The 14,941-nt window shown below is 41.8% G+C and overlaps 1 protein-coding gene across 1 annotated transcript in view; it reads left to right on the top strand.

The window, feature by feature from the left end:
* The window catches only part of zmiz2 (zinc finger MIZ-type containing 2), a 98,906-nt gene that overhangs the window by 61,126 nt on the left and 22,839 nt on the right, over positions 1-14,941 (top strand). The window contains exons 2-6 of the mRNA XM_008116018.3: positions 2,930-3,068; positions 4,268-4,382; positions 7,955-8,157; positions 13,000-13,192; positions 14,090-14,353. Coding sequence (XP_008114225.2) covers positions 3,019-3,068; positions 4,268-4,382; positions 7,955-8,157; positions 13,000-13,192; positions 14,090-14,353 — 825 coding nt within the window. The 5' untranslated portion in view covers positions 2,930-3,018. The remainder of the gene's footprint in view (positions 1-2,929; positions 3,069-4,267; positions 4,383-7,954; positions 8,158-12,999; positions 13,193-14,089; positions 14,354-14,941) is intronic.

The following is a 14,941-nucleotide window of genomic DNA, read 5'->3' on the forward strand; positions in this document are numbered from 1 at the left end:
TTCATTTTTAAATATTGTATTGTTCTTTCGTTGTTGTTGTTTTGCACTACAAATAAGACATATGCAGTGTGCATAGAAATTTGTTCTTTTTTTTTTCAAATTATAATTTGGCCCCTCAACAGTCTGAGGGATTGTGGACTGTCCCTCTGTTTTAAAAATTTGAGGACCCCTGGCCTAGAGCATACAACATAGCTTCAAAGCCTTCAACAACACATAGTTTCAAGTAGCCACAAATGCTAAGCGAGGTCACTATTGTCTACTCCAACTGACAAAAGGTGGTCCTTTGATGTCCTGAAGCAGAGAAAACTTCAACTTGTGACTTTGGGCGCACAAAAATGTGTGGTTCTATTACTTGAGCTTCTGGTCCTCTCCAAAGAGTGCTCGAGCATGACCAAAATAAAGAACCAATCCACCTCTATCCATTTATTGAGCAACAAAGCCAGTTTCAAGACATTGAAACATAAAGGACCGAATTAGTAAATGCACAGGTAATTTGGGGGGAGGGGGGTCTTGTGCCTGTTTGTGGAGGCCATGGGCAGTAGAGAGTTAATCTGGTGTAACTAGGCCAGCCCTCAAGGCTTCTCCTGCCAGAACGTTGTTTTGCCAGACTTGGGCAGAACGCCAAGTTCCTTCTGGCCGCTGTATAAAGTTGACGTAGTAGTAGTCAGAGCAAAAAAGCCTCTGCTGAACAAATGTGACCACTTCCCCTCAGAAAAACTGGGGCGGCGGGGAGCTGTGGAGCAGGGTGTGCGCGCGCGAGGGGGGAGAAACATCTCCCAGGGAATAGGAGAAAGAGGAATCCCTGGGCTGGCGACTAGCAATTTGTGGGGCATAGAAGTGTAGATTAGTGTCCTGAACAGGAATAGGAAGGATGTTTTTTTTAAAAAAAAAAACTGGAACAAAAGATATAAAGGTAGCATTGAAGTCTGCCATCCACTTGCAGCCTTGATGATACTGGAGGATAAGAGGATACTTGAGGACATAAGAGGAAGGTTGAGCCATATCATTACAGCCTGAAGAGAGTGTGGGGCTGAATATTGATTGCTCACTTGTCTGTCTGTCCCATTTATAGTCCACCTTTCCTTCCATGGGTTCAGGTGCTATGTGAGGATTTCCCTTTCCCCCTTTTAATCCTCTGTGAAGTAGGCCAAGATGCAAGAATTTCATAGGCTAAGGTCAGCAGCCGGCTTCACTTATGTATACAGCACTTACCTTTTTACGATTGCCATTTTGCTCACATCAAATCTGGGATGTCCAAACACATCCTGATTAATGGAAAGCATATATTGGCCTTCTGTAAATGAGAAACAGCCTGTAATTGAAGAGGTACAGAGGGCACATGAATTAAAACTACCGGGGGGGGGGGGGCACTGTAAGAGGACTGAGACAAGATCAAAGATCTTTCTTAGACCAGTGATCTGTTTTCCACTGTGGTCAATGAGATAGTTGTGCAAAGCTCACAAACAGAATTGCAGTAGCAACCCCATGCTTGTCGTCCTAAGCTAATTTTAGTAGTAGGATTGGTTGGAAACTTCTGTGTCAGTGGTCACTCCAGGTTTTGGTATTTGGTTCAAAAGATCTGTCCAAGGTTTTGAACCCTATCCACCAGGTCGATGCAGCATCTTGGGTCCTCCCTAAAAGATAGGACTGAGCCATAACATAGAATCCCTGGTCCTTTGACATGAGAGTCACTAATCACTTGAGAGGCATATTGACTGACATAGAAAATAACATAGAATCATCATGACTGAGATGGCCTTATCCACCACAAATCAGTCAAAATGTCCTTTATTAAAGTCACTCAAACTGATGCCATGGCTAGAATTTGTCTGTAGCTAAAATATCTACTTTCAAACTAGAACTGGGAATATGAGCACAAATCATAATTCAGCCAGAGAACCTCAGTGGGTGCCACCAGCTTCTCTCTTTTTGCTGCTCAGCCAGGAAAGAAAATCCCACACTACCTTGTTCAGCACTCTGGTGCCTAATCAAACTGTGGAAGTGTTTTAGATGTTAATGGGAAAACCCACAAACAAGACTCAAGGGTAACAGTAACATTTCTTGTTCGACAACTCATATGCAGAAACAGATCAGCCTCTCTGATCCAGGATTTAGTATGTCAATACCCTAGAGCTTCAAAAAGTGAACTTTTTGGATTACAGTTTCCAGACTGCCCAGGTAGCATTGCTAGCATTTGGGTGATGTAGTCCGAAAAGTAACTTTTCAGAGGTTTTAGTTATTCTGATTATAATTTTCCATAACTTTGATGGATGTATCTAATCTTTAAAAGGTTATAAATAAACTTTTGCTACTTTGTGGGTGGAACAGGTGAACTACAGCAATTGTATGTTTGTGTAGAACAAAGGCTGTTTTGGAATAGAAGGCACACTCAATTTTGTGAAAATATAAAAGAAACATTAAAGGAAGTTGCAAAGACACAAATGTAGCTGTACCCCGTCTAGCTTTCAAGCTTCCTCTTCAGCAACAGTAATATTTTGCTGGGTATCTTTTACATTTCTGATGGTGTTTTATAGGTAGACTCATGTGTCTTCTAAATGTACAATGCACTTTCTGCTTTAGCTTTCAGTTACTCATCCCTGAGACTTTCCCATGTTTAGGCTCCTGCAAATCTAGTGCTGAGCTGGCAAGAGAAATAGTATAACCTGGACTTGTTTCACACTACATAATTATATCCATTTTATACCACATTAACTGCATTGGTTATAACCTTTGGAGACCTGGGATTTTTGTCTGATCATGTGCTAGACCTCTCTGGTGGAAATTTCTAAATACAGTACTGCACAGAACTTCAAACCCCAACTTTATCTGTTGCCAATTTGCTACGATTGAACAATTGCTTAGAAGTCGAAATTGAAGCTTGTGGCCACTCTGTGTTTTAATATCTTGCTTCCTGCTTCCTTCTCTCTAGCCCAGCCAGAGCTGTGATACTACTGCTACTGCTCTCACTGGGTTGCCTTGGGAGATCCTGCACCCAACCCCTTCACCTTCCTGTAGCCAATGAACTCAATGAACCCAATGAAACCATCGCTCCCACCCACCCCACATGGGTGAGTATGGCTGAGTTGGCCTTCCCTTGCTATGCTCTACTACATTTGAACTCATGTTCTTAGTCTCATCTTTGTTTTACTCTTGGAATAAATTGGACTTGGAGTGCATCTACGTTGTAGAATTAATGCAGTTTGACACCACTCCAACTGCTTGGTGCTGTGGAATCATGTGAGTTGTAGTTTTACAAAGTATTTAGCATTCTCTAGCAAAACAGTACTGGTTCCCCACCAAACTAAAACTCCCAAGATTTTACATAATTGAGCTGTGGTAGTTAAAAGTGGTTTCAAATTGCAGTAATTCTATAGTGTAGATGCACCCTGAGCTTTTGTTGCAATTCTGAAATCTGACAGTGCTAGTTTGCAATATGACATGTTTCACTGCAAAGTTTTTTAGTTCTCACACTTGTAAAGGAGTTTAAAATTGGGTAGTTAGTATCTTTGTCAAAGATAAAAGAGGGATATAAACAGATAACCTACTATATTGCACAGTAGCAGAGCTCTTTTTTAAATGGAGAAAGTATGGCTCTCAAAACCTGTTAGACCCTCAAAGCCCTTTAAATCACCATTTAAGAAAACATTTTCAGTGTAATTTTTGAGTGAAAAAAATCAATGCCCCTCAGATGTGTAAAAAAGTTCTGAAGCTCCTTCAGAACCTTCACTCCCTATATACTACTTTTCTCCTCCAAAATTGTGATAGAAAGTGAGGTGATATCACTTCTACTCATCATTATGGACAGGAAACTAAAGAAAATGTAAGCATTTTAGTGCACTGGGGGCAGGAGAGCTAGCAGCAAAATTGGTCTCCAGACCCCACTCTAATAAGGGCTTTATATGAAGACAATCCCTGGTTCTAATCACTGACATCTCCATTTGAAAAGGACCAGAGGACTTTCACATTATACAGTTATAGCAAAAATCCATTTTTGGATTATGGCTCCCAGAATTCTCTAACCAGCATGTAATGATAGATTTTAAAAAATCCTCAAGAGTTTTGCCTTTTCCTTCTAGGTAAGCTTGGCCCTCAAGTTTATTCCTGAGGTTTGGAATGCTCACCTCCTTATCCCTCTTGTCTAGGCAGGAATGTCCCTTTGTGCCCTGATTCATGCACATATTTCCTGTCTCTTCCCCAGGGCTTCTAATTAAATTACGATGTGTTGCGCTAATTCTTTTTTTTTCTTCTTCTCTGTATCTTTTCCTAGTGACGGTTCATATGCCTACGAGTCAGTTCCTTGGCAACAGAATACCAATCAGCCTGCAGGATCTCTCTCAGTGGTGACCACGGTGTGGGGAGTCAGCAACACATCCCAGAGTCAGGTACTTTCTAGAACATTCCAAAACTCTTCTACCTGTGCCTTAAGCTTCAACATGGAGCATTGGCAGAAGTTGTCATATTCCAATGATTTGCTTAGAAAAGTGTTGATTTGCAGCAGCAATGTTTGCTTAGGAAAGTATTGATTTGCTTAAGAAAGTGTTGATTTTTTTGAAAGTTTTTAAAATATTTTGGCCTGTATTAGGAAGTTAATCTCTTTCTAAGATGTCATTCCACATCTACCTTCCTTCCTCCATTAGTTCATTTTTCATGTTGCTGATTCACTTTTCACCCTCTCCCCTGCAATGTTGGTGTGTCATCTCCCATACATACACACACTACATACTAGCCAGTGTGCTCCAGAATACTCTGAACTCTGGATCAAGCAGCATAGTCCTAAACAGGTTTACTCAGAAATAAGGCTGCAATTCTGAATAAGTCAGGAATGGAGAACATCTAGCCTTCCAGATATTAAGATTGTAACTTCTGCCATCTCCCAATACTAGCTATGCTTGCTAAATAGCACCTAGAAGGTCACATACTTAACTATAAATTGAGATGCTTCTTTTGGTTTGTGCTGCCAGTCCCACTATGTACAAGTCTTGCTTTCCAGTAAGCATGTTTAAGAAGGCAGCCTAACTCTGCTTCTCTCCAGAAAGAGAAAACATAATTGTATTGGTATACTTAATCTCCCCCCCCCCCCCCCAAAAAAAAAGACAACAACTCTGTCTCCTGTATTTTTGGGCTAATGTTGACAGGTAAGGAGAAGGACAGGAGGGGTTTTCCCTTCTCCTGAAAAGCAGGGACAAGATAAGATAAGATTAGTGTACATTCCATTCCCAGCAGGGCTTTTTGTCTTCCACCACTCGAGGGCATTCCATGTTGTTCAAGATGTTAAGGAGGAAAGTCGGGATTCTTTCCCCTTGCTGAGTTTCCTCCCTTCCTCTCCTGGTTTCAACTACTAAACATGTAAATAGATACATGCCTCCACCACACACCTCCAATTGAGGAATAAGGTGTCTTTCACTTTGAAATAACTTTTCCACCTGGCCTTGGCTCTGGTTGTTTTAATTTTAGTCTGGCTCCCAAAAAGTGTTGATAGGGGTTGAGTTCGGCTTCTATGATGAAAACAAGCAGTGCCTGGACGAGTGCTTGTTTTTTGTTTTGTTTTTTGAACTAACAATCTTGGAATCCCACAGTCAACATCTGGAAATTGTAATCCAAAAAAGCAATGCAGGGTGTTTGAAAAAGAACTCCCTAGTTTTAAGTATAAATACATTAAAACTAGGGAGTTCTTTTTTAAACACCCTGTATTTCCTAGCTCTGAAAACAAGCAAGCATAGAAAATAATCAACCTCTTCTTTGCTCCATAACATTGCAAGCTGTGCAGTTATTTGATAAAGTAAATGCATTTATTATTTACGATTCTATAATTAAAGTTACAGTAGAGTCTCACTTATCCAACACTCGCTTATCCAATGTTCTAGATTATCCAACGCATTTTTGTAGTCAATGTTTTCAATACATCGTGATATTTTGGTGCTAAATTAGTAAATACAGTAATTACTACAAAGCATTACTGCATATTGAACTACTTTTTCTGTCAAATTTGTTGTATAACATGATGTTTTGATGCTTAATTTGTAAAATCATAACCTAATTTGATATTTAATAGGCTTTTCCTTAATCTCTCCTTATTATCCAACATATTCACTTATCCAACATTCTGCTGGCCCGTTTACGTTGGATAAGCGAGACTCTACTGTAGTTAACAATAACGGGAGCCCCTGGTGACATAATGGGTTAACGTCTTGCGACTTGAAGGTTGGGTTGCTGACCTGAAGGCTGCTAGGTTCGAATCCAACCTGGGGAGTGCATGGATGAGCTCCCTCTATCAGCTCCAGCTCCATGTGGGGACATGAGAGAAGCCTCCCACAAGGATGGTCAAAACATCCGGGGCATCCACCTTGCAGACAGCTAATTATCTCACACCAGAAGCAACTTGCAGTTTCTCAAGTCGCTCCTGACATTAAAAAAACAATAATAAATTAATAGTGTTAATTAAGGGCACAATTATAATGCATGTCTACTTTCACTGAATTCAATTAGGCTTTTTCCCATATGCATGCATATAGACCCACTGTAACCATAGACATCACACTGGTCAACTTGTAGTCCTTCAGATGTTGGACTACAATTCCTATCAGTCCTAACCAGCATAACCAATGCTAAAGGATGATGGCAGTTGTAGCCCCCCAGATGATGTTGGACTACAAGTCATCCACCCCTGTTCTGCATATTAATATGCAATACATATTGATCTCAGTGAGCTCTTCATTATTACATGTGAGTAAGCATGCACAGGATTCCAACTTTAATACTGGGCAAGGAAAAGTATATCCCTGTTAACAGACTACAACTCCCATCCATCAATGTTGAGGGGCAAGCGTTGGTTAGAGTTGCAGTTGAATGGTGCATTGAAAGCAAACACCTCATTTTCCAAATGTCTTTCACTTCTTTTCACAAGGTTGCTTGCAAGGCTTCAGAGCTGAACTGTTAGACCAGGATTTTACAGAGATTCTTAACTCCTAATCGCCTCTTCGGTTGGATCCTTTTATCCTGAAACCGTGCAGGCGGTATCTCTCTTAGATTTTAAAACAATGTCAAACACAGTTTCAGTCTTATTTATTTACCTCAAACTCTGACAGTTTAAGTTATTGTACTTATGATATATAAAGAGCTGGAAATGATGTAAAAGGAAAGCATCTGACTTCAAACTGAATGAATCCAGGGCTTTCTTATGTTTACTCTCTTTCTAGATGAAATGGTAGAGTCAAAGCTGTAATCTTCTAGCATCTGTAGGTAGTGTGCATTAATCCTTCTGATACTTGTCTGTCTTCCATTTCATCTTTCACCCCACCACCTCATTTATCCTTGTGATTTTCCTACGTTCTTTGTCTTACTAAACCAAGAATGGCTACCTTTTTTTCAAATTGGTTTTGGTTCTGTATTGAGAGATTTAGCCAGTGAAGCTTTATCTGATAGGGAAAAAGCCTCTGTTGGATATAACCCCTATAAATGACATAAGAGCAGAAATAGTATTTTTTAAAGTGGCAAATTAAACTTTACCCTTCCATGTTAGTGCCAAGATGGGCAATAGCAGTTGTTTCTTTAAAAAAAATCTACAGAAGAGTAAAGATAGACCAAGGTAGTTCTTGGATTGACCTGAAGTAGATTGTCCTGATGTCTTTTTTCTTGCCCTCATAAAATTGGAGTGGTGAGAGGAAGAAACCTGTTTGTGGAATGGAGGATGAGGAGTGCATTTTTATGCAAAAAGGGCAGTACACTCAGCACTGATATAAATTGGGATGACTATGGATTTTAGAAGCATTCTGTCCCGTAATTCTGTTTTTTACATTGGATAAATCTTGGATTTCATCAAAAAAGTAAAACTAATGCCCACACCCTATAGATCTGGTCTAAATCTGGATGCTTCGGATGAGGCTAGAGATCAGAATTTTTTGTCATACTTTTTTACTTGCTCACAGTATCTCTTTTGGGTTCTGCTTCTTTGCAGGTTTTTGGAAACCCCATGGGCCCTGGGGGAAACACCTCTGGCAATCCCATGATGCCCAGCGTGGCCAGCAGTGGCTCTGGAATGAGCTCGCCTCAATTTATGGGACAACAGCCTTTCCCTGAGGGCTCCACTGGCAAGGGCTACGTGCAGCCCGGGATGTATAGCCGCAACTCTTATCCTGGAGGGCCAGGCTTCGCCACAAGGTAGTCTTTGGAGGCACAGTCTGCCTCGCCTATTGTGCACTGAACCTTTGTGAAACAAGCTGTCTCCATCCAGCACTGCTGCCCTGACTACCTTAATGCCCAATTAAGATTTGACTGGTTCATTCTTCTGTTAAGCTGAGAGAGCAAACTGCCTGAAAGATGGAGCCATGAAAAAGAAATGCTCTGGTTTCAATCCAGTCTTCTTTTAGCATAGCATAAGTACTCCCACGGGGAGATATGCTCTGCAACTACCATGCAGAACAACACATTGAGCAACAAATGTCAGTAACTGGGCACTATTATGGAATGCATAAAACACAATGCAAAGTGTAAGACGCACAACAGCTACAAGTAATGCAAAATGTGCATCTTGCAGAAACAAGGCAAAGCTGAACATGCTGCCCATGCTACCAGCAGAATATTTTTGTTGCACAGTGGTGACTTTTTGACCCCACATGCATAACGTGACTTACGCATGTGCATGTCCCTAACAGTTTCCCAGCTTTTGTTTTGAATATCATGGCCTTTTGGTGGACTTGGCCAAATCATTTTCATTTCAAGGTGGAAACATATAGGCCTCTGTATTAGGGCTTCTCAAACTTTTTTCATTCACAACCATTTTCTCCAAGAAATCTTTACATGACCCCAGGTATACATTTATTTAAGTGATACTCTGCCTTTTCACCAGATGAAAATGTAGTGCATGCTTATTTTCCCCTCCACTCTTTTCTCACAATCCTGTGAAAGTAGGCCAAGTTTTTTTTCCATGTCAGGAGAAACTGCAAGTCGCTTTTGATGTGAGAGAATTGATCATCTGCAAGGATGTTGCCCAGAGGATGCCCGGATGTTTGATGTTTTACCATCTTTGTGGGAGGCTTCTCTCATGTCCCTGCATGGGGAGCTGGAGCTGACAGAGGGATCTCACCCGCTCTCCCCAGATTCGAACTGCCGACCTGTCGGTCAGCAGTTCTGCTGGCACAAGGGTTTAACCCATTGTGTCACTGAGGGCTCAGTAGGTCAGATGTGTTCAGTGTAAAACCTCTTGCCAATGAGAAATCATTTAAATCATTGGGAGCAAGTCCTATTGGCTGCAGTGGGATGTACTCCTGAATAACTGTGCATATGAGTGCACTGTTAGTGGATCTAATTGATTTAAATACTGCAACACTAAGAGTGATTTATCATAATCAAGATCAGGAAAATGCACACATATCTATATTAAAGATGGTTGATTTTCCTATCTGAAACTAGATGCTCTCTGATTAGCTTATGTGTTTTAATTGTCTGACCCACCCAGTCCCAGTGAGCCAGAAAATAAAACTCCTAAACACCTCACCAGCCCCAAAATGCTTACTTAGTCTCCCCTTTTGCTGGTGGGAGTTTGCTTCCTCCTTCAGGACTTTAAAAGTGCTAGAAGTCCTTTAACCTTTTACTAGTTGTCTCAAGAATCACCAACTTCCTGCTGTCATGGATGCTGAGTAAGCGGAGGAGGAAAGGGCATGTGATGAGTAAGCCTGGTTGCCGGCTCATGGTCACCAGTTCAGTTGCCTAATCTTTGAGACACTTCCATTTTGTATCATCGTTATCAACCTCTGAGGGAAGGGTGATGATATAAAGGTATAGTATCTCAAAGATTGGGCAATGGAGCCGATGGGGTCAGGACCAGGCCTCCCAGCTACTTATCCAATAGGTCTCTGGTGCTGCTTTCCCATCTTGTATGAGCTTTTCCTCTACCTGCTGCTTCTGCTCAGTCGTTTAGTCGTCTCCGACTCTTCGTGACCTCATGGACCAGTCTATACCAGAGTTCCCTGTCGGCCATCACCGCCCCCAGTTCCTTCAAGGTCAACCCAGTCACTTCAAGGATACCGTCCATCCATTGCGCCCTTGGTCAGCCTCTCTTCCTTCCATTTTCCCCAGCATCGTGATCTTTTCCAAGCTTTCCTGTCTCCTCGTGATGTGGCCAAAATACTTCAGGTTTGCCTCTAATATCCTTCCCTCCAGTGAGCAGCCGGGCATTATTTCCTGAAGGATAGACTGGTTGGATTTTCTTGCTGTCCAAGGCACTCTCAGGATTTTCCTCCAGCACCAGAATTCAAAAGCATCTCTCTTCCTTCGCTCAGCCTTCCTTATGGTCCAGCTCTCACATCCATAGGTTACTATGGGGAATACCATTGCTTTGACTATGCGGACCTTCATTGCCAGTGTGATGTCTCTGCTCTTCACTATTTTGTCAAGCTTGGCCATTGCTCTCCTCCCAAGAAGTAAACGTCTTCTGATTTCCTGGCTGCGGTCTGCATCTGCAGTGATCTTCGTGCCTAGAAATATGAAGTCTGTCACTGTCTCCACGTTTTCTCCCTCTATTTTCCAGTTATCAATACGTGTAGTTGCCATGATCTTGGTTTTCTTGATGTTTAACTGCAACCCAGCTTTTGCACTTTCTTCTTTCCCCTTGGTGATAAGGCTCCTCAGCTCCTCCTCGCTTTCGGCCATCAGAGTGGTATCATCTGCATACCTAAGGTTGTTAATGTTTCTTCCAGCAATTTTAACTCCGGCCTTGGATTCCTCAAGCCCTGCATGTCACATGATGTGTTCTGTGTACAAGTTGAATAGGTAGGGCGATAGTATACAGCCCTGCCGTACTCCTTTCCCAATCTTGAACCAGTCTGTTGTTCTTACTGTGGCTACTTGGTCTTTATACAGATTTCTCAGAAGACAGACAAGGTGACTTGGTATCCCCATACCACCAAGCACATGCCACAGTTTGTTATGGTCCACACAGTCGAAGGCCTTAGAATAGTCAATAAAGCAGAAGTAGATGTTTTTCTGAAACTCCCTGGCTTCCTCCATTATCCAGCGGATATAGGCAATTTGGTCTCTTGTTCCTCTGCCTTTTCTAAACCCAGCTTGGACATCTGGCAGCTCTCGCTCCATGTATTGCTGGAGTCTGCCTTGCAGGATCTTGAGCATTACCTTACTGGCGTGGGAAATAAGTGCCACTGTACGGAAGTTTGAGCATTCTTTAGCATTTCCCTTTTTTGGTATAGGGATATAAATTGATTTTTTCCAATCTGATGGCCAATCTTGTGTTTTCCATATTTGCTGGCATATGGCATGCATCACCTTGACAGCATCACCTTCCAAGATTTTAAACAGCTTAGCTGGGATCCCGTCGTCTCCTGCTGCCTTGTTGTTAACAATGCTTCTTAAGGCCCATTCAACCTCACTCCTCAGGATGTCTGGTTCTAATTCACTCACCACACCGTCAGAGCTATCCTCTATATTATTATCCTTCCTATACAGATCTTCTGTATATTCACGCCACCTATTCTTGATCTCTTCAGCTTCTGTTAGGTCCCTGCCATCTGTTTTTGATCATGCCCATTTTTGCCTGAAATTTGCCTCCGATGTTTCTGATTTTCCTCTATCTGGTGTATTCTAAGTATGTTAGGCTAAAGTTCCCATTATCTCTCATCTATGATGGCTAGAAATTATGTGAGTAGTAACCCTGACACTGAATGATGGGAGTACTGAGCTATCAGGTATAGTTCTTCCTGAAGAAGATTCTGAGTATATCATCCACGTTGTAATTTATCTGTCTTCCCCTTTATTCCTATGGGGTCTGCTGGAAAGATAAAGCTTTATACAATATTGGCTAGGGTTCAAGCAGGAAGCCAAGGACCAAGAAACCAGCAGTGCAAAGCATTTCAAAATAGTGTCTCAGATGATAAAGAGATAGTGTGGGGCAGTGTTTCCAGTGTTTCCCCGAGTCTTGGAATATCTAGGTTGAAGTCTCTAACAACTGATAGCGAAACCTATGAGGTTAACATGACCCAGTCTTTCTCTCTCTCAGTTTGATCTACCTTACAGGGTTGTTTTTATGATTAAAATGCAGAAGGGAAGAGGCATGACTGTGTGTAATACTGCATTTTAGAAAACTTACAGGTCTTCCAGATAACTAACAATATGTACATAGTTTAATTGTGTTTTTTAAGAATCTTGCATCCAAAGAATTAAAAACAAGCCATAACTTATTCTAATCCTCATAACATCACAGTTTCTTGAAAGTTCAAGCCAGTGATTTGTCAAAATCAGTAATGTGTCCCCAAGATGTTTTGTCTATAGATCCACAAGAGTCGGAATCCAGGAGTATTAACAAAAATTGTCCCCAAGTGATCACTGGTTGTATTGCAGAATCCTGCTTTTCTATTATTGTTAAGATTGCAGTTTACAGAGCTGATTTGTTCTCTCTTTCGTAACTTTCCAAGGCCCAGGATGATGGAAACTGTCGTTCAAAAATCTGGAATGCAACATCTAATCTCTATTACTGACTTTACGAAAGAACATGAGAGAAGCTCTTGTATACTTTTGCTCAACTCATTTATACATGTCATTTTTCCCATTGATATATCATACATTTCAGATTCTGCCTATCTGATAAAGATGAGCCAGGACAAAACAAACTTCAGGTTTGCAGGATTTCTGTGATTTTATGTACCACATAAAATTGTGGGTGCCACATTACTCCAGCAGCAGCTGGAGCTGGCTCTGTGCAAAATAGATTTTAACAGTCTGATTCCAGGAATGTGTTTGACATACCGGAACTGAATGGAAGTCAGTTTGTCATTCAAAAATCAGCTAGTAGTTATTCCAAACTTTATCCACTTCAGCGGTATAATTTGGCATGGTTCAATGCCATTTGTTGCTGCTATTTTGAAAGAAGAGGGACATGGAAAGCCTTGCCAGTTGATTTCAGATGACCCAAAACGTTGCCAGTAGATCAAGTGCAATCTTTGCACAACCCATATTTTGCCACCTTGCTTCTCAACCTCCTCTTTGCTTCAGTTATGCAGGCAGTCCAAACGGCCCAGGGGGAATGGGCATTCCATCACATACTGGGAGGCCCACTCCAGATTTCACCCAAGCTGCTGCTGCTGCTGCCGTAGCTGCCGCCGCCGCCACTGCCACCGCAACGGCCACCGCGACTGTTGCCGCCCTGCAAGAGAAGCAGAGCCAGGAACTGAGCCAGTATGGAGCGGTAAGACCTGGGTCCATGATTCAGTGCATGATGCTTCCCATGGTATTTTGAGGGTGAAAAAGAGAACTAAAATGTGACACTGTCATGATGCCCAATATAACTATTGCTTTCAAATTGTGTAATGCAAGGGATTGATTGATTATCTTCCAAAACATAAACATAGCAGTCTTCTCAGCCTGAGTCTGAGACAGTTGATTACAGTCTCCATAATCCCCAGCTGTAGCACAGCCCAACAACAACAACAAAAAAACACTTGCTGTCTTGGTTTTTAGGTCTGTTCATGGGGTTATTTGAGGGGCTGATTCAGAAAATTGTATTAGAAAGACCACACCAGCTCTAGATTTTTAGATATTGTCATTATTTTTTGCTATGGGTGAGCAGATGGCTACTGGTAGGTGGCATATGTTATGTATCTCAAAAACTAGTTCTTATAGAGAAAAACAATCCAAAACACTTGGAGGGCCACAGGTTGAAGGGGCCTGGTTTAAATGCTGTTGTTGAGATGGTTTGGGAGGCATAATTTCTTTATTTTGATGTATAACAATTATGCCTTGCTCTGCAGCTGAAAAGGCTCTCAGAGTATATAAATTAAATGCATACCAATTTTAAAAAGACAATCTTAAGGCTTACAGCCTAAAAGGCCACAGCATAAAATGAAAAGTGAGTCGAGAAGGAAACAGAAAACAGGAAAGACTCATTAGGCACAAGTTCTTAATGTCATGATGTTCCTTGGGTGGTTGAGATGGCTATGTATGACAATGTGGGGAAAGGCAATGCCCAATGGAGCTGGATTTAGTTGAGGTGTATTGCAACAATTCAACCCATTTTTTATTGCCCCTGGCTTCTAATGTTGTGTTAAACTTCTTCTTCTTCTTCTCCTCCCCCCCCCCCCCCGAGATGGGAGCGGGGCAGCCCTTCAACAACCAGTTCCTTCCTCATTCGGGCCCCCGAGGACCAGCTGTGCCCCCTGGGATGAATCCTGCCAACATGGGTAGCGTGATGGGTGCTTCTGGGATGTCTCCCATGAGCATGAATGCTGCAAGGCCTCCCACCATGAATGCCATCTATGGAGGACAACGGATGCCCCAGCATGGATACCCTGGCCCCCCACAAGGGCAACAGATCCCCAGGCAAAGTGTCAAGAGGACCTACTCCAGTGAGGTGAGTATTTTGGGAAGGGACAGGGTTTGGAAATACTGCAGCTCCTGAGCTGTATATCCAAGGCTGGACACTCAAGGGCAAAGCAATAAGCAAACACTCAGGTCGCACCTTAGGAAGATGCATTAGACATGGGAAATTGAGCTAAGGTGATTGCCCCTGCTGAGTCCCCTGTTTTTCATAAGATGTGCTTTTCTTCCCAAGCTTCTTGAAGGGACATGTCTGTGATTGCCCACTTCCTATCTGTAGTTTTCTGTTTCCTTCTTGGTCAGTAAAACCGCTTTACACATACACTACAAAAATTAAGGTGATTTATTATATTTGACCATTCACCAAGAATAATACCACTTGTTTATTTTTAATGGTTTGTAACCTTATTGCACACCTTAACTGACACATCACAGAATTGTTCCCTTCCCCACTCATACTATTTACCACAGTGTTGTCAAGTGTTTGGTTTGGTTTCTAATTTATCTAATTAGGCCACATTCACACACAATAACAAGCCAGCGTTCCATAAAATAAAGTAGCTGTGTAACTAATTCATGGAGCTGATTTACTTTTGTTTGGCTTCTTTTGCCAAGTAAGAAC

The sequence above is a fragment of the Anolis carolinensis genome, unplaced genomic scaffold, assembly GCF_035594765.1.
Source record: "Anolis carolinensis isolate JA03-04 unplaced genomic scaffold, rAnoCar3.1.pri scaffold_8, whole genome shotgun sequence".
NCBI lineage: Eukaryota > Metazoa > Chordata > Lepidosauria > Squamata > Dactyloidae > Anolis > Anolis carolinensis.